Source organism: Neophocaena asiaeorientalis, unplaced genomic scaffold (assembly GCF_003031525.2).
Source record: "Neophocaena asiaeorientalis asiaeorientalis breed wild unplaced genomic scaffold, Neophocaena_asiaeorientalis_V1.1 scaffold150, whole genome shotgun sequence".
Taxonomy (NCBI): Eukaryota; Metazoa; Chordata; class Mammalia; order Artiodactyla; family Phocoenidae; genus Neophocaena; species Neophocaena asiaeorientalis.
In genome coordinates this window covers 2,831,597-2,850,322 of record NW_020176571.1, presented here as the reverse complement: position 1 = coordinate 2,850,322, position 18,726 = coordinate 2,831,597, and the positions used below count along the sequence as shown (strand labels likewise).

Sequence of the window (18,726 nt, the reverse complement as noted above, 5' to 3'; positions counted from 1 at the left end):
TCTGCATGTGCAGAGAGTCGTGGTTTGAGGTTGAGCGAAGTCGTTCTTTCTGAGCAGTGGCCGTTTCTGTCTATTAAGCCGTTAAACACAGGCCCGGGGTCTGAGAAAAATTAGGCTAAAGGCAAACGAGAATTTTAATGGCCACGGAAACCACGACCGTAGCACTGAAACCTTCCAGGTTTTTCTGGGCGCATGACCGCTTTGGTGCTGAGAAACGTGGAAATTACTCTGGCTTATCCTCAGATCCGACATATTGGTTTACTCTCCAGGAACTGGGTTACTGAGGGCCGGAGGGGTCCAGTCCAGAGCCCCTCAGTTTTCCTTCCTGGCCTGGGAGGAGGGGGTTTGTTAGAGGTTGGCCGCAGAGGACTGTTAGGTTCCCACTTCTCTCTTGCCCTTTATTACCTTCTAGAGCAAGTGCTGCGTGAGAGCGAGCTGCCTGTGTGGGTGTTGCTGTGACCTCCTGGAGGACGAGGACCTTGAGGTCCTCTCCCCTGTGTCCCCGTCATCTGCGGGGAGCTTGGCACTGTCGGCCTCGGGGCTCTTAAGCTGTGTGTGTGTAATGGATGAACGAAGGAAAGTGACTTATTCCTTCTCATCCACTGACGGGAGTGTGTCGCTCTCTCCGGGGATGACACGATCTCCTGGGGCAGGAAGAGGGTGGACGGGCCGCTCTTGTTCCGTTTTGTTCCTTCAGATACAGCGAGTGGGAGAGGCTCCGTTCCGCCAGTTCACACAACGTGGGTCATGAAGATACTGTGCAGAGTGAGGGTTTTTTGTATTTTTGGGTTTTTTTTGGTTGCGTTGGGTCTTTGTTGCTGCGCGCGGGCTTTCTCTAGTTGTGGCGAGCGGGGGCTACTCTTCGTTGTGGTGCGTGGGCTTCCTATTGCGGTGGCTTCTCTTGTTGCGGAGCACAGGCTCTAGGCGCGTGGGCTTCAGTAGTTGTGGCTCACAGGCTCAAGAGCGCAGGCTCAGTAGTTGTGGCGCACGGGCTTAGTTGCTCCACAGCATGTGGGATCTTCTCGGACCAGGGCTCGAACCCGTGTCCCCTGCCTTGGCAGAAGAATTCGTAACCATTGCGCCACCAGGGAAGCCTGAGGGGTTTTTAAAGTAGCATCTTTCTGCCAGCATCCGACCTTGCATTTACACCCAGTGCACGTGGGGACTTCCCTGGTGGTCCACTCTGCGCTTGCGCTGCACGGGCTGTGGGTTCGATCTCTGCTTGGGGAACTAAGATCCCGCGTGCTGTGCAGTGCAGCCGAAAATAAATAAATAAACCCAGTGCGTGGGACTCCTCCCCTCCTGACCCACCCACCGAAAGACTGGTTAGGGTCAGGAGCAACTTCCTGTAATTAGATCTGAGGAGGCCGGGTCCCCATCCGACCATCTGCCACATCTGACATTGTTAAGCATCTCATCTTCCTCTCTTGAAAGTCATGTGAAACACTGAATCAAAGAACGGTGCCTATCATTTAAAAAGTCACATTTATCAAACGTTGTTCCTTGGGCAGGTGCTTTTAAGTCTTTTAACTGTTTCTTAAGAAATATACCTGGGGGCTTCCCTGGTGGCCCAGTGGTTGAGAGTCTGCCTGCCGATGCAGGGGACATGGGTTCGTGCCCCGGTCCAGGAAGATCCCACATGCCGTGGAGCGGCTGGGCCCGTGAGCCATGGCCGCTGAGCCTGCGCGTCCGGAGCCTGTGCTCCGCAACGGGAGAGGCCACAACAGTGAGAGGCCCGCGTACTGCAAAAAAAAAAATAAAAGAATACAAGAAATACATTTAGATAGAATATGTTGAAATTACAAGCTTATGCCGCTGTTTCTCGCTTTATTGATTTTAGTCATTGGGACCTTCTTGTGATAGATAAGATGGAGCTTCCTTCCTGGTGCAGTTATATATTTTTAGTCTCTTTTTTTTCTTGAATGATCTTTTGTCTCTTTTTTAAGAGTCGATAGTTGTCTTTTAAAGGTTTGTGTAGTTTTTAAGGTACTTATGCCTGTTCCGCTCACAGCATCCAGTGGTCTCTCAGTATCACACTTCATCATAAAATTATTACCTTCGTCTGCCCGGGCTGCCATCACAAAACACCACAGATGGAGTGGGCAAAATGGCGGGAATTTATCGTCTCACAGTCTGGAGGCCGGAGGTCCCGAATGAGGTGTCAGCAGGGCTGTCCAGGCCCCCTCCTCCGCGTGTGGACGGCGGGCTTCTCCACGGCTCTGCCCATCGTCTGCCTTCCTTGCCTTTGTGTCCACATTTCCCCTTTTTACAAGGGTACCGGTCTTACTGGGTCAGGGCCACCCTCCTCTTAACTCAGTACACCTGCTATGACCCTATTTTCAAGTAGGGTCCCATTCCGAGACACTGGGGGTTAGGACTTGAACATGTGAATTTGGGGGGACACAGTTCACCCCATATCAAGGACCTACGGGGAGAATTCTGGTCTTTAAACCAACAGTTGTGCTCCCCAGAGCAATTGGCTTGCTTTAATGTTTCCTGACACTGGGACTCATGGGGCTGATCACCTTCTGTCTGCACGTTGGCTGCATCTCCCCGCCAGCAAGTCGTATCCGGGATTCCAGGCTGTGCGTTTTTTTGGCTTTATTTTCTGGGCTGTTGATTCAGTTTCTCCCGTTCTTCTAATTATGATGACCTGCAGTACTTATATGCAACTTGATAAGCCACTTTCATTCTTTGAGGACCAGTGAGCCATATAATTAAAGAATTTCACTTTTATTTCTCCCTTTTTCCTATTTTTTTCCCCCAGCCATTCTCTTGCCAGTCCCCTTCTTTTTCCTTCCTTTCCGAGGCTGGTCTTCGAGCACCCTCTGATATTTAAAGTCAGACCTCCCTCGAAGGCTTTATTAAAACGGGAAAGGTGGGCTTCCCTGGTGGTGCAGTGGTTAAGAATCCGTCTGCCAAGGCAGGGGACACAGGTTCGAGCCCTGGTCTGGGAGGATTCCACATGCTGCAGAGCAACTAAGCCTGTGCGCCGTAACTACTGAGCCTGCGCTCTAGAGCCAGTGAGCCACAACTACTGAGCCCGCGTGCCACAACTACTGAAGCCTGCGTGCCTAGAGCCAGTGCTCCGCAACAAGAGAAGCCACCGCAATGAGAAGCCCGCGCACCGCAACGAAGAGTAGCCCCTGCTCGCCACAACTAAGAGAAAACCCGTGCACAGCAACAAAGACCCAACACAGCCAAAAATAAATAAAATAAAATAAATTTTTTAAAAAAGCTTTAAAAAAACAAAACGGGAAAGGTCATTAGGGAAGCTTCGTTTCTCATCCTCTATTTCTGAGAACGTTTTTCTTCCCGTAGGGAAAATCCTTAAGTCTCATTTGTGGGGCCCTCTCCTGGCTCCGCGACTTTGAACAGAAAAAACAGGAAGAGGAGGAGCGTCTCCTTGAGGCCGGAGCCGACCCCTTAAACGATGGGAAGGACCAGGCCCCGTGTCCCCCACCCTCCTGCCAGCAGAGCCCAGGTTCCCCGAGGGCCACTGGAGAGCCCGACTGGGTCACTCAGTTTGTGCAGAAGAAAGAAGAAAGGGACCTGGTGGACCGACTAAAGGTGAGATCGGGTTACGAGAGGTGGGGTGATCTGGAAACGGGGCCTCCGGGAGGATTTTGGGTGGATCCCGAAGCAGGACAGCTCGTGTCCTCGCGGTGCCTCTCAGCCCCCCGGCCACCGCCCTGGTGGATGGTGCTACGCCCTCGCTGTCAGTAGAAAGCTGATGTCACCAGGCCTTCCCTAGGTTGGCGGTTCCCATTCTTTCCCAGGAAAGGAACCGCACCGTTGCCATTGGCCACAGGCTTCCCTGGCTGCAGACTCGCTTACGGGCTGCACTGGGTGGAGAGCGTGGGGCTTCGGGAGGGAGGCGCACACTTCCCGCAGCAGTGAGCTCGACAGCTTGGCCGACAGGAGGCTGGCAGGGCAGGGAGGTGCATGGGGGCCGGGGGAGGCTGGGGCTTCCTGCAGGGGTCTCCTTTCTGGCTCCCTCCCCTCTAGGAGGGGCAGGTCAGGAGGAAGAAGCGAGAGGAGCGCCTTCGGCAGATCCGTCACAATGCTTCGCTCAAGTTCGCAGCCAAGCGCATGGTGAGTGGCGGCCCGTGTCAGGGTGGCGTCCCCCTGCATGGGGCCTCACGGTGCAGCTGATCCGGGGCGAGCGCCGGGACCTCAGCCCCTCCCAGTGCCCTCTGGCTACGTGCTCCTCGCCCGGTAGCAGGGCAGCCTGCACTGAGGGACTCATCCTGGGGCCTTGACACCCGTCGGGTGAGGCCCGTGTCGATGGCGTGTGTGTCGCTGCCCTTGGCCTGGCCCCCAGAGGCTGCCTCGCCAGGGGGTGGGGCTCTGGCGCTGAGGTTTCTTTCTCTCTCCCCGCCGGCCCCGCTCCTCCGCAGAGACAGGAAGATGAAGAAACTGAGCGTCTCCTCCGCCTCAGCAGGGCGATGCTGGCAGCAGGCACGGGGCCCGAGCAGCTGGCCTGCGGGGAGGACGAGCTGGTCCTCGCTGAGTACGAGAGTGACGAGGAGAGAGTCTCAGCCAGCGGGTGAGAGCGCGTCCCCTGCACCCCTGCCCTGGGGTGGCCGCGCGGGGCTCCTTCCTCTCGGGCCTGGCTTCTTAGTCACTTGTGGGGCAGCGACGGGGCGGAAACCCGGCTGCCTGCCCTCTTCCCCCGGCGAGGCCCCTCCTCGGGGCACAAAGGATGATGACAGGGGCCCTTTCTCTGCCAGCTCAGGCAGGCGTCACCTTCCTACCCTCTGTGGTATTCTTGTCTCCACTCTGCACCCAGGACGCCGAGCCCAGCAGGACGCTGTGCCTTGGCCGAGGCCACCAGCCGGCGATTTGAACCTCCGCTGGCCCGGCTCTAAGTCTCAGGCTCTTAATACCAAACTGGGCCGTGTGAGGCTTGTGATGTGAGCCCTTGAGGTGTCCTCAGCCCATGTTTTTCTTTTCACCTAAGGCTTAGCTTGGTCTAGGTTCATAGGTTTCTAGTTTGTAAGCTGTAACTTCCTGGGTGAGCTAGAAACGCTGAAGGTAACACCTGGGCCGTTTCTAGGACACGCCGTCCCCGTGAAATCCTCCCCGTCATTCGTGCTTTAATTTCACAAATGCCCTTTGAGCCTCTGCTGTCGGCGTGGCGCGTCCTGCCTCAGTGTTGGTGGCAGCTGACTGACGAGGGTGATGGTTGCTGAGGGCTGCGGGGGCCACGGCAGGTTCTTGAAATACGGCGACAGTGATGTTTGCCCCATCGATTGACTCCCCGTCTTACAAACAGTTTCTCTGTAGTAGCGACGCTGTTTGACTGCATTTTACCTACAGTAGAGTTTCTTTCAAAATTGGAGTCAGTCCTCTCACACCCTGCTGCTGCTTTGTCAACTAAGTTTATGTAATTTTCTAAATCCTTTGTTGCCATCTCAAGAGTCTTCACAGCGTCCTGACCAGGATTAGATTCCATCTCAAGAAACCGCTTTCTTTGTTCATCCATAAGACGCAACTGCTCATCCATTAAAGTTCATCATGGCATTGTAGCAGTTCAGTCCCGTCTGCAGGCTCCGCTTCTAATTCTAGTTCTCTTGCTGTTTTCACCACATCTGCAGTGACTTCCTCCACTGAAGTCTTGAACCCCTCAAAGTCATCCATGAGGGCTGGAATCAGTTTCTTCCAAACTCGTGTTCATGTTGATATTTTGACCTCTTCCTATGAATCACACATGTTCTTAATAACATCTAGGATGGTGAATCCTTTCCAGAAGGTTTTCAATTGACTTTGCCCAGGTCCATCTGTAGCTAAAGGCTTACAAATGTGTACCTGAAATAATAAGACTTGAAAGTCAAAGTTACTCCTTGAACCGTGGGCTGCAGAATGGATATTGTGTTAGCAGGCATGAGACCAGCATTCATCTCACTGTCTGTCTCCATCAGAGCTCTTGGGTGACCAGGCGCGTCATCAGTGAGTATTAATATTTTGACAGCAACCTTTTTTCCCAGAGCAGTAGGTCTCAACAGTGTCATAAGCAGATGTGCTATTATCCAGGCTTTGCTGTTTCATTTGCAGAGCACAGGCGGGGTAGATTTAGCATAATTCTTCAGGGCTCTAGGATTTTTGGGCGGTAAATGAGCGTTGGTTTCAACTTAAAGTCACCAGCTGCATTAACCCCGACGAGAGAGTCAGCCTGTCCTTTGAAGCTTTGAAAGCCAGGCACTGACTCCTCTCTATGAAAGTCATAGATGGCATCTCCTCCCAATGTAAGGCTGTTTCGTCTACACTGAAAATCCGTTGTTCGGTGTAGCCACTTCAGCTACATCCTCCGGGTAACTTGCTGCAGCTCCGCCCTCAGCGCTCACTGCTTCACTCTGCACTTGAGTGTTATGCGGGCGGCTTCTTTCCTGAAGCCTCATGAGTCACCCTCTGCTAGCTTCAGACTTTCCTTCTGCAGCTCCCTCACCTCTCTCAGCCTTCATAGAAGTAAAGAGCGTCAGGGCCTTTCTCTGGATTCGGCTTTGATTACAGGGATGTTGTGGCTGGTTTGATCTTCTATCCAGACCACTCAGACTTTCTCCATATCAGCAATAACACCGTTTTACTTATTATTCCTGTGTTCACTGGGGCAGCGCTTTTAATTTCCTTCAAGAACTTTTCCTTTGCACTCACAGCTTGGCTAACTCTTTGGCGTAAGAAGCCAAGCTTTTGGCCTGTCAGCTTTCAATATGCCTTCCTCACTAAGCTAAATTCATTTCTAGCTTTTTTTTTTGTGGCCTCTCCCGCCGCGGAGTGGAGGCTCCAGACGTGCAGGCCCAGCAGCCATGGCTCACGGGCCCAGCCGCTCCGCGGCATGTGGGATCCTCTCGGACCGGGGCACGAACCTGTGTCCCCTGCATCGGCAGGCGGACTCTCAACCACTGCGCCACCAGGGAAGCCCCATTTCTAGCTTTTGATTTAAAGTGAGAGACATGTGACCCTTCCTATCACTTGAACACTTAGAGGCCATTGTAGGGTTATTAACTGGCCCAATTTCAAGACTGTGTCTCAGGGAATGAGGAGAGCCAAGGAGAGGGAGAGAGATGGGGGGATGGCTGGTCAGTGGAGCAGTCAGAACACACACAACGTTTAACAGTTATGTTGGTCATCTTGTGTGGGCGTGGTTCGGGGCACCCAAGACAGTTACAATAGTAACATCAAGGGTCACTGATCACAGATCACCGTAACAAATATAGTAATAATGAAAGTTTGAAATATCGCGAGAATTACCAAAATGTGACACAGAGACACGAAGTGAGCAAATGCTGTTGGAAGAATGGCACCGATAGACGTGCTTGATGCAGGGTTGCCACCACAGACTTTCAATTTGTAAAAAAAAAAAGCAGTAAAGCAATGAGCAATAAAATGAGGCCCGCCTGTACTCGACGTGTAATGTGCCTAAGTGATGATTCAATATATGTATATGTTGTGAAATGATGACCACCGTAAGGTTTAGCACGTCCGTCACCTCACATACTTAACATTCTTTTGTGTGGTGAGAACGTTTGGGATCTGCTCTCTTAGCAGCTTTCAGGTTTACAATACAGTATTATTAACCATAGTCACCATGCATTACATGCCCAGGATTTGTACATCTTATAATGAAGTTTGTACCCTTTGACCACCTTCACCCATTTCTCCACCCTCCCCCTCCGAGTCCCTAGCAAATCACCAGTCTACTTTGTTTCTGTGAATTTGGTTTTTTTAGATTCCGTACATGAGATCGTACAGAATTTGTCTTTCTCTGACACAGTTCACTTAGCATGCCCTCAAGGTTCATACATATTATTGCAAGTGGCAGGATTTCCTTCTTTTTTTAGTGGCTGAATAATATTCCGTTTTGTGTGTGTGTGTGTATGTATGTAAAACACACTGTATTTTCTTTACCCATTCATCTGTCAAGGGACACTTAGGTTGCTTCCATGTCTTGGTTTTCTAAATAACATTGCAGCGATGTGAGGATTCAGATATCTCTTTGAGATAGTGACTCCATTTCCATTGTATAAATACCCAGAAGTGGGATTGCTGGATCATATGGTACTTTTATGTTTTGAGGAGCCTCCATACTGTTTTCCATAGTGACTATACCGATTTACATTCCCACCAACAGTGCACTAAGGTTTCCCTTTTTCTCTACCTCCTCACTAGCATTTATCTCGTCTTTCTGATCATAGCCATTCTAACAAGTGTGAGGTAATAGCTCACTGTGGTTTTGATTTGCATTTCCCTGATTAGTGATGTTGAGCACCTTTTCATGTACCTATACCTGTTTGCTATTTGTATGTTTCTTTGGAAAAATGCCTTTTCAGTTCCCTTGCCCATTTTGAAATTGGATTATGTGTGGCTTTTGGTGTTTTTTTGTTTTTTGTGTTTTTTTTGCTATTGAGTTATACGAGTTCCTTACATATTTTGGATATTAACCGCTTATCAGCTATATGGTTTTCAAATATTTTCTCCCATTCCATAGGTCGCCTTATCATTTTGTTAATGGTTTCTTTCGTTCAGAAACTTTCTAGTTTGAAGTAGTCCCACTTATTTATTTTTGCTTTGTTGCTTGTACTTTTGGTGTTGTACCCAGAAAATCATTGCCAACACCAATGTCAAGGAGCTTTTCCCCTATGTTTTCTTCTAGGAGTTTTATGGTTTCAGGTTTCTTACATTTAAGTCTTTAATCAATTTTGAGTTAATTTGTGAGTGGTATAAGATAGGTGTCTAGTTTCATTCTTTTTCATATGAATATCCAGTTTTCCCAGCACCATTTGTTGAAGAGACTGTCTTCTCCATTGGGTATTCTTGGTCCCCTTTTCAAATTAGTTGACTCTATACACAGGGGTTTATTTCTGGGCCCTCAATTCTGTTCTGTTGGTCTATGTGTCTGCTTTTATGCCAGTACTGTACTGTTTTGATTACTATAGTTTTGTAATATAGTTTGGTATCAGGAAGTGTTGATACCTCCAGCTTTGATCTTCTTTCTCAAGATTGCTTTGGCTATCTTTCCTGGTTCTGTATGATTTTTAGGGTTGTTTTCTCTGTTTCTGTAAAAAATGCCATTGGAATCTTGGTGGTGGTTGAGTTGAATCTATAGATGGCTTTGGGTAGTATGGGCATTTTAGTAGCATTAATTCTTCTGATTCATAAACGGGCTATCTTTCCATTTGTTTGTGTCTTCATCAATTTCTTTTATCAAAATCTTGTAGTTTTCAGCATACAGATTTTTCAGCTCCTTGGATGAAGTTATTCTTAAGTATTTTACTTTTTTTAATGCCATTGTAAATGAGATTGTTTTCTTTATTTCTTTTTCAGATAGTTCGTTGTTAGTCTGTAGAAATGCAACTGACTTTTGTATGTTGATTTTTGAATCCTGCAACTTTACTGAATTTGTTTATTTTAACAGTTTTTTGGTCAAATCTTTAGGGTTTACTACGTATAAAATCATGTTATCTTCAAACAGACAATTTTACTTCTTCCTTTCCAAATTGGATGCATTTTATTTCTTTTTCTTGCCTGAGTGCTCTGGCTAAGACTTTAGTACTATGTAGAGGATGAGTGATAAGAATGGGCACCCTTGTCCCTGATCTTAGAGGAAAAGCATTCAGCCTTTTACCACTGAGTGTGATGTTAGCTGCGGGCTTGTCACATATGGCCTCATTGTGTTAAGGTATGTTCCTTCTCTTCAATTTGTTGAGAATATTTATCATGAGAGGATGTTGAATTTTGTCAGATGCTTTTTCTGCATCTGTTGAGATAATCATATGATTTTCTGTCTTTCATTTCGTTAATGTGATGTATCACATTTATTGATTTGCTTATGTTGAAACATCCTTGCGTCCCAGGGATAGATCCTCCTTGATCGTGAAATATGATCTTTATAACGTGCTGTTGAATCTGATGTGCTTTGGTTGAGAATTTTTGCATCTATATTCAGCAGGGATACTGTCCTGTAATTTTCTTTTCTTCTGGTACCCTTATCGACTTTGGTATCAGAGTAACGCTGGCCTCATGAAATGAGTTTGGGAATATTCCCTGCTCTTCGGTTTTCTGGAAGCATTTGAGAACGATTGGCATTATTTCTTTAATTTTTTTTTTTTTTTTTGCATTACGTGGGCCTCTCACTGCCATAGCCTCTCCCGTTGCAGAGCACAGGCTCCGGACGCGCAGGCTCAGCGGCCATGGCCCACGGGCCCAGCCGCTCCGCGGCACGTAGGATCTTCCTGGACCGGGGCACGAACCCATGTCCCCTGCATCGGCAGGCAGACTCCCAACCACTGCGCCACCAGGGAAGCCCTTCTTTAATTATTTGGTAGAATTCACTGGTGAAACCATTTGGTCCTGGGCTTTTCCATGTTGGTGCTCAGAGTCCTGCCCTGAGGCACCGGTTCCAGGGCCTGAATTAGAACTAACACTTGTGATCCCGCCCAGGGCTGAGATGCCAACTGCTCTACGCGTCCCCCATCTCTCTCTGGCGGGGGACAGGAGCAGCCAGTGCCCTGTGGCCTTTCCTGCTCTTCTGCTCCTCCCCAGGGGACGAGGTAAAAAACTTTAGTGGAGTTTGCGAATATTCAAGGAAAAAGTACTCGCTAGGGTCCAGGCCAGGGCCGCCAGTCCTGCAGCTTGGCTTCCGACGCCCTGGGTTCGGGGGACAGCAGCCTCCGAGGACACACCCACCTGGTTCTGAACACAAGATGTTCTTCACTCCCTCCTGCACGCAGCCCCTCATGGGGTCCTGCCGACTTTGTCCTCACGTGGCATGTGATTTAAACCCCGGCCTTTCACACAGAGCTGCCTGAACAATCGTCTGTTGACCGGAGGCCGACCCTGTTGATAACTCCTCTGAGAGCTGTAGACAATGCACATTTCTGCCTTTAAAAATTGAATTTCCAGGTGAATAAAAACAAAACACAAAAGCCCGAGAAGACTTTTTCCGTGCTGTGTGTTTTTTCCTCTCTCAGAGTAGACGTGGATGAGGATGACCTAGAGGAAGAACATGTAACTAAGGTGAGACACCAGGTCCTGGGTCTCCTGTGACTGACCTGGGTCCAGGAAGGAGGTGGGAGCCCCCGAGTCTCCAGGTGCTTGGCAGGGGGGCTGGGTCCCCGGGAGACGCCTGCGCCCCAGGGCGTCGAGGGGCAGCCTTTCCACTGGGGGTGGCAGGAGGTGGGGGACGGGTGCTCTGCCCCTGGCTCTCAGTGGCTCGTCCCCTGTCCTCTGGTCTGAATTTGCATTTGCCTGGGGTGCTGGGAGCTGTGTGTGGTTCTGACGCTGCTCAGGCTTCGTGTGTGTGGGACTTCGGGTTTTCTCTGTTGACATTAGATACCCCTCCACCCCCCTTTTCCTCTCTTCCTCCCCGGCTCTCCTAAATCTTGGAGGGGCGCACAGAGAGGTGAACTCAGCCTCTTCCTGCTTTGCCCCCCAAGCCCTGGGAGGTGCATGGGGACCCGCCCGCCCTGCTTCCCCCTACGCCCCGGACTCTCGGAGTCCTCCCTGTGTCAAGAGCCACCACTGAGGAGAAACTCCCTTTCCTGAGATGACCGAGCCTCCCAGAGGGGCAGGAGCAGGGGCCCAGCATGACCCAGGGGAGGGGGACGCCCTGGCCTGAGGGCTTGCAGAGGTCTGCGGGGTGGGGGAGGGTCGCCTTCCTTAGGTCTGTGTCCCGGGTGCCCTCTCCATTCCCTCGGCCTCTCAGGCCCCAGCCCTCCTTGCTGTGCCGAGAATGTTTGGGGTTGACAGTCTGCCCTGAACCCTGCTACCCTGAGCAGATTTACTACTGCAGTCGGACCCACTCGCAGCTGGCCCAGTTCGTGCACGAGGTGCAGAAGAGCCCCTTCGGCAAGGACACTCGGCTTGTCTCCCTGGGCTCTCGGCAGGTGAGCGCAGGTGGGGCCGGGCAGGCGAGCAGGGCGGGACCGGTCCCTGTGCCTTGCTGGTCCTTGGAAGGAAGGACCTGCTCCTGGAAGGCGGGCAGGCCCGGTGGCTTGCTCTGTGTCGCTTAGCCAGCCCCGTGTCCCTTACCCTCTCCTCTGTCTTGTAGAATCTTTGTGTCAATGAAGATGTGAGAAAGCTAGGTTCTGTGCAGCTCATCAACGACCGCTGTGTGGAGCTGCAGAGAAGCAAACACGGTAGCCTCCAGCGCCCCGAGGCTGTAGGGAGGGCCTCTGGGACCGTGTGCAGCCCTGGGACGGGGGAAACGGCGGGAACGAGGGCAGAGCAGACTGGGCTTCCTTCCTAAAGAGCCTCACGTGGGGAAAAAGGTCTTTTTGCTTTTTAGTCTGGATCTAGTCCAGTACCCTGGCTAGGAGGCGATATCATAGGCCTCTTCTAGAGAAGACGAGGTAAAATGCCAGGATGTTTCTAAGAGTCCTTAAGCAGCAGTTCCGGAAGGGTTTAGCGGCCCCGCCCCGTGGTGCAGACCCCTTCTGGCCCCGCGGTCAGAACCTCAGCTGAGGTTCTTTCTGCCTTTGCCCCTGTGCCTGCGCCCCTCAGAGAAGAAGAGCGTCGCCGAGGAGGAGAAGCCCGGACGGAGGAGGAGGCTGGAGCCGCGGGCCACCTGCCCCTTCTACAGCCATAAGCAGCTGCAGCTCCTCCGGGACGAGGTCCTGTTGGAGGTGAAGGACATCGAGCAGCTGGTGGCCCTGGGGAAGGAGGCTCGGGCCTGTCCCTACTACGGGAGCCGGTTCGCCATTCCAGCAGCCCAGGTGAAGACCCCGGAGGCTGGGCGGTGGCTCTCGGCTCTGAGCGGGGCCCAGGAGGGAGTTCTCACTCCTCTTTTGGTTCAGGAGGGTGTCACTGGCCGTGGTTGTCTGCCCGACACACCGCCCACTGAGGACACGTCACCCACTGTCTCCTGGTACATAGGGTTGGAGGAGGCCCCAGGTGCCTAGGTGGCTCTGGGCTGCAGGGACAGTTGGCGTCCTGGGGGATGGCACCTTAGCGCCAGGGCAGAAACTAGAGTGCCGTGGGGAGCTACGGGACGTAAAGGTCTTTCCAGGTGCCCTTTGGGTGCGTGGTCGTCCCACCTCGCGCACCTGCCTGCAGCACAGGTGGAGACCCTTCCCTAGACTTGCTGTATGGAGTCAAAAATGATATCGTTGTTATTTGGTGGTATGATTTAACTGTTTTCTTTCTACTCCCTGAATTTAAATGACTTTTGGAAATAATGTATTGTTTATGGAGAATTTCATATAATCAAGAGAAGACTTGCATAGATTTTTAAAGATGCGGGAACTATGTTAGTAATAACATTTACCTGGCAGTTAGACGCTTGTCAGTGTGCTGCCCGGAACTGAGCGTGAGGGTCGCCCACCCAGCCTCACGGTGGTCTCAGCCCTCCTGGGGTCTGGACACACTTGGGTGCCCGTATAGTGAGATATCCTGAAACTCTTATGATCTCGACTTTTTAAGGCCCTTGGCACGTCGTTTTTGTTTACAGTAGCCCACTGAAGTAGCTACGGCAGGTATTCATATTCTACTTGGCAGGTATTCATATTCTACGCGTGAGGACCCCCGGGGCCCAGGAGGGTTAAGTGATTGATCTGTTTCCTCACAGCACATGAGTAGCGGGGCCAGTGTTAAAGCCTGGGCCTTAAGTTTCCAGTTTTTTGGATTTTCACTTTATCGGTATCCTTTTAACTGGAAAATCGTCATAACAACACGGCACCTAAGAAATTGACAGAGTGCTTTTATTTTTGTTACCCCGCCTCGCCCCCCCCCTTAACCCTCACTTGAGATAGACTTCCTCAAGCCCGTTTTGCAGACGAGGAAACCGAGGCTCAGAAAGGTTGACTGTCCCAGAGTCAGACAGCTGGGAAGTGGCGGCTCCAGGGCCAGAACCCAGGGCTGCTTTCTGGGCCCCAGTGCTGTCACAGTGTGTTGAGGGCGTTGGGGGCGCAGAAGGGGCTCTGCAGCAGGGGCTCCAGGCCCCTCCGCCCTTGGTCCACTCGGAAGTGCAGTCGGCTCCAGTTTTATCTGTTCTGTAGCTGACGTTCCACATAAGACTTTCCGGGGAAGGTTCTCCAGCTCAAAGCACAGTAAGCTGCTCTAGCTTTCTCTCCGGAGTGCCCGCCTACGCGGAGTGCCCGCCTACACGTGTTCCGGGGGCTGGGCCCGCCCACTGTGGGAGGGGTCCTGCTCCCACCTCAGGCCGCCTCTCCCCCTCCAGCTGGTGGTGCTGCCCTACCAGATACTGCTGCACGCGGCCGCCCGGCAGGCGGCGGGGATCCGGCTGCAGGGCCAGGTTGTGGTCATCGACGAGGCCCACAACCTGATCGACACCATCACCGGAATCCACAGCGTGGAGGTCAGCGGTTCCCAGGTGGGTCGGCCTCTGCCTTCCCAGGCCAGGGCCTGCTGCGGGGGGCAGTGGGCGCGCTGAGCCGAGGCCGGGGCTCCCCAGCGTGACTTAGGACGGGACCCAGCCCAGGCAGCGGGCACTTCGCTTGCTTCTCCCCAGCCTGTGTCGCCCAGAGTCCTCCAGGCCAGGGTGCTGCTAACTAGGTCTCTGTGACCCGGATGGTGGGATGAGAAGCAGGGGTCCTTGTGCAGCTGGTTGTTACTGTTGATACTGCTTTGAGGGATGCTCAAGGTTTCTGAAAGCCGCTGTTCATTGCCCATTATGTGCCCTGCGCCACGTGGGGTGCCTCTGATCTTCATGCTGACTCTGCATCGGGCTGGTGGCTGTTTTAAGTAGAGACTCGGAGGCTGAGAGAGGGTTAAGCGCTGCCCGAGGTCAGCCTGGGATTTGACCAGCGGTTTCTGACCCTCAAGCCCACGTGACACCCACCCCCTGGACTGCCCAGTGCCGGCTGGCCTGGACGGAGCCGTGATGGTTGCCTGGAACCGGCTCTCCCAGCAGACAGCATGGCTTTCCCACCCCAGGAAGCACTAGCAGGGACGTTCGTTATCTGCGAGTCATCGTCCCCCCTTTCCCTGACCCCCAGTGGATGCTGCTGCACCAGCGCCCCTTCACCTCGACTGCCCCCCAAGTGTCCTGGGCTCGCGTTGTCCAGGCATCGTCGAGGGCATCTCTGGCACGGCCCCAGGCTGCTGGTCTAGGGCCTGCTCTGCCATCACATCGCTCTCTGCTCTCCCCCCAGCTCTGCCAGGCCCACTCCCAGCTGCTCCAGTACACGGAACGATATGGGTGAGACGTTGCCCCCCGAGGGGTTGGGAAGGCCCCGCTCAGCCTCGGCACCCCAAAGCCAGCCTGCGAGAGGAGGCACTGGGGTAGCATCTGGCCGGGCCCGGCATGATGGGGGCCAGCGTGCTTTCGCCTCCTGTTTGTTAGGCGTGCACCCCAGGAGGCCGTGCAGGCCCTGGGCCACAGTGAGCCGCCCTTCTGGGAGAGCGTGTGTAGCTCGTGACCCAGTTGGGAAGACAGCAGACAGGAGGGCCTCAGCTCAGGCACCGGGAGGGGAAGTCGGGGTCCTCCCGCCGATGTCCACTGGCTTCTCCCCAGGAAGCGCTTGAAGGCCAAGAACCTGATGTATATCAAGCAGATCCTGTATGTGCTGGAGAAGTTCGTGACTGTGCTGGGCGGTAAGGAGCCTCCCCGCCCTGCGGCCAGCTGCTGAGCCTGCTGGGCTCCATCCCCCGGATGCCAGTCAGGACCCCTGGGGTTTCTGTCTCTCAGGAATCGCCTTGGCCATTGACTTAGAAAATTCTTATTTGTCCGGCCTTAGACCTTTGTTTAGAGCCCTGGTTGATTTGCCCCTGTTCTGAGTCCTTGTTATTTTGCCAGGCCCGACCCCACAGGTGGCAGTAATAATAATATATTGTGATATAAATGTGTGTATGACACTTTACGTCACAGTGATGGGACTCAGGACTCGGGTGCTCCTGTGAGGAAGGCGGCGCAGGCACGGTAACCCTCGGGCTAGTAAACTGAAGCCCAGAGCAGAGGTGACCGGCCTGTGGTTCGTGAACCCGGTGAGAGGGACTGGAGTCCTCTGGCTCCGGGGCCCACACTTCTTGGCGTCATTCGGAGCCACACGACTTCCCTCTGGCAGTTCCTATGCGAGCTTTTATAGAAGCTGAAGGGCAGAGAGGCAGCAGGGCTTTTCGGGGGGACCTGTCTCACGTTGATGCTCTTCACTGGGTCTCTGCCGTGCAGCCTGGGCGTCTCCTGCTGGCGCCCGTGTGGAGTGGGGTGTCCCTGTCCCCACCTCCTCGGAGGATGTGGGAAAGGATGACATCGCCAGGCTCGGGCTGCATGTGCACGTGGGTCAGACCTTGAGGCCCCCCTGCCCCCTTCGTGGGGCCTTTGGGTGCTGTAAATGGCAGAAGACCCCTTCAGATAGGAGCGTTCTTACTCGATAACTACAGAGCAGAGGGGGAAGATGGGGGCCAGAGGCCCACCGTCCTGACCTGTTTCTCTTTTGTAGGGAACGTTAAGCAAAGCCCCAATACCCAGAGCCTGTCTCAGTCAGGTAAGAGCAGGTGGGAGCCGTTTCTGAGCTGCCCTCTGGGGCGCGGAGGCCACAGTCCTCAGAGCGAGGGCTTCAGGGCCCTTCACTTGTTTGCCCTTAGGGACGGAGCTGAAGACCGTCAGCGACTTCCTCTTTCAGAGCCAGATCGACAACATCAACCTGTTCAAGGTAGGTTTTCACCTTTGTGTGGCACATCCAGGTTCCTTTTCTGCCCGCCCCCTGTGGGCGGAACAGCGTTAAGACGGTGGAAGGAATAGAAAGTAAATTCCTTCTGTCCTTGAGCAGCCTCGCGGTCCGAGGGTCTGTAGAGTTACTGTACCTGACCCTCACACACAGCTCATGTCGCAGGAGGGCGGAGTCTTCAGCCTGGGGCGGAGGGTCACTGGGGAGCCGTGCCTTCCTCTCTGTGTAATAAGCGGACGCTCGCAGGTGCTTCCCCTCCACCTGTCTTCGGGCACAGTCTTCCCGGGCGCTGGGCAGAGCACGAATGACTTTGCGATCCAGCTGTCGGGCTGAGGTGCCTGAGAACGCAGCTAGGGTGCTTGGCCTGGGTTGGGCCCAGCCTCAACCTCTGCTCCCTCCAGATGGGGCACAGGCTCTGTCGCTTGACAGACCACCTTAGTGAGTCTGGTTTGCTGACGACACGGAGCACCATGTCCAGGGCAGCGCGTGGGTCCCGTGACTCCAAGGGAGGGGCACCACGTCATTCAGGCTCCCCAGCTCAGGAGGACAGCACGCCGCACACACGAGGGGGCTGGTGGTGCTCGGTGGAGCCCAGGGCGACCCGGCTGTGTGGGCTCGAGGCCCTGCTCCCCCTTCCCCTTCACACCAGCTGCCCCCTGGCCTGGTCGCTGCCATCCCCCGCCAGGCGGGCGGCAGGCCGAATGGCCTTGGACTCCTTTCCCCCTCGCCTCGCATCCACACGCTGCCAGGCCCTGACGCCGTGCTCTCATCCCACAGCTGCTGCCCCAGAGCAGGCAGTCGCCCTCCTCACTCCTTTCTGGTCTCTGGTCCTGTTCTCTGCCTCGTGTCTTTTACAGACTACAGTCCGGTGACGTTTTTTCTTTTTTCTCTTTGACCACACCACGCAACTTGCAGGGTCTTTAGTCCCCCGACCAGGAATCAAACCTGCACCCTCGACAGTGAAAGCGCGGGGTCCTAACCACTGGACCACCAGGGAGTTCCCCAGTGAATCTTTTGTTTTTAACATCTTTATTGGAGTATAATTGCTTTACAATGGTGTGTTCGTTTCTGCTATACGTAACACATATCTCCATATCCCCTCCGTATCCCACCCCTCCCCTCTAGGTGGTCACAGAGCACTGAGCTGATCTCCCTGTGCTATGTGGCTGCTTCCCGCTAGCTATCTGTTTTACACTTGGTAGTATATATAAATCCATGTCACTCTCTCACTTCATGCCAGCTTATCCTTCCCCCACTGTGTCCTCAAGTGTGTTCTTTACGTCTGTGTGCATCTTTATTCCTGCCCAGCCCCTAGGTTCATCAGTACCGTTACTTATTTATTTATTTAAATTTATTTATTTATTTTTTGGCTGTGTTGGGTCTTCATGGCTGCACACAGGCTTTCTCTAGTTGCAGCGAGTGTGGGCCACTCTTTGTTGCGGTGCACGGGCTCCTTGTTGCGGTGGCTTCTCCTTGCAGAGCACGGGCTCTAGGCGCGCGGGCTTCGGTAGTTGTGGCTCATGGGCTCTAGGGCACAGGCTCAGTAGTTGTGGCGCACAGGCTTAGTTGTTCCACAGCATGTGGGATCTTCCTGGACCAGGGCTTGAACCCGTGTCCCCTGCATTGGCAGGTGGATTCTTAACCACTGCGCCACCAGGGAAGTCCCAGTACCATTTTTTTAAAATTCCATATATATGTGTTAGCATGTGGTATTGTTTTTCTCTTTGTGACTTACTTCAGTCTGCATGGCAGACTCTACGTCCATCCACCTCACTACACATATAACGCAATTTCGTTTCTTTTTATGGCTGAGTAATATTCCATTGTGTATATGGGCCACATCTTCTTCATCCAGTCATCTGTCGATGGACACTTAGGTTGCTTCCATGTCCTGGCTGTTGTAAATAGTGCTGCAGTGAACATGGTGGTACGTGACTCTTTCTGAATTGTGGTGTTCTCATCCCCAGTGAATCTTAGTGGAAGATGGCCCCTTTTCAGAGATCTTCAGGGGCTCCACACCCCTCATCTTGCACATTGTGCTCACAACCAAGCTTCTCCGCATGCCCCTGACCTAGCCCAGCTCTCCCTTTTTTTTTTTTTT

At 53.0% G+C, this 18,726-nt stretch overlaps 1 protein-coding gene across 4 annotated transcripts in view; it reads left to right on the top strand.

Moving 5' to 3' along the window:
• Positions 1-18,726, top strand: part of DDX11 (DEAD/H-box helicase 11) — a 31,558-nt gene that overhangs the window by 4,133 nt on the left and 8,699 nt on the right. For 2 of the 4 annotated variants that reach the window (XM_024732996.1, XM_024732997.1), the window contains exons 3-14: positions 3,322-3,570; positions 4,009-4,095; positions 4,401-4,549; positions 10,971-11,016; positions 11,778-11,885; positions 12,050-12,137; positions 12,502-12,713; positions 14,177-14,329; positions 15,111-15,157; positions 15,473-15,552; positions 16,398-16,442; positions 16,543-16,610. In XM_024732996.1, coding sequence (XP_024588764.1) covers positions 3,322-3,570; positions 4,009-4,095; positions 4,401-4,549; positions 10,971-11,016; positions 11,778-11,885; positions 12,050-12,137; positions 12,502-12,713; positions 14,177-14,329; positions 15,111-15,157; positions 15,473-15,552; positions 16,398-16,442; positions 16,543-16,610 — 1,332 coding nt within the window. Of the gene's footprint in view, positions 1-697; positions 766-3,321; positions 3,571-4,008; positions 4,096-4,400; positions 4,550-10,970; positions 11,017-11,777; positions 11,886-12,049; positions 12,138-12,501; positions 12,714-14,176; positions 14,330-15,110; positions 15,158-15,472; positions 15,553-16,397; positions 16,443-16,542; positions 16,611-18,726 lie in introns of those variants that run through there. The other 2 variants (XM_024732998.1, XM_024732999.1) reach the window with 2 other exon arrangements.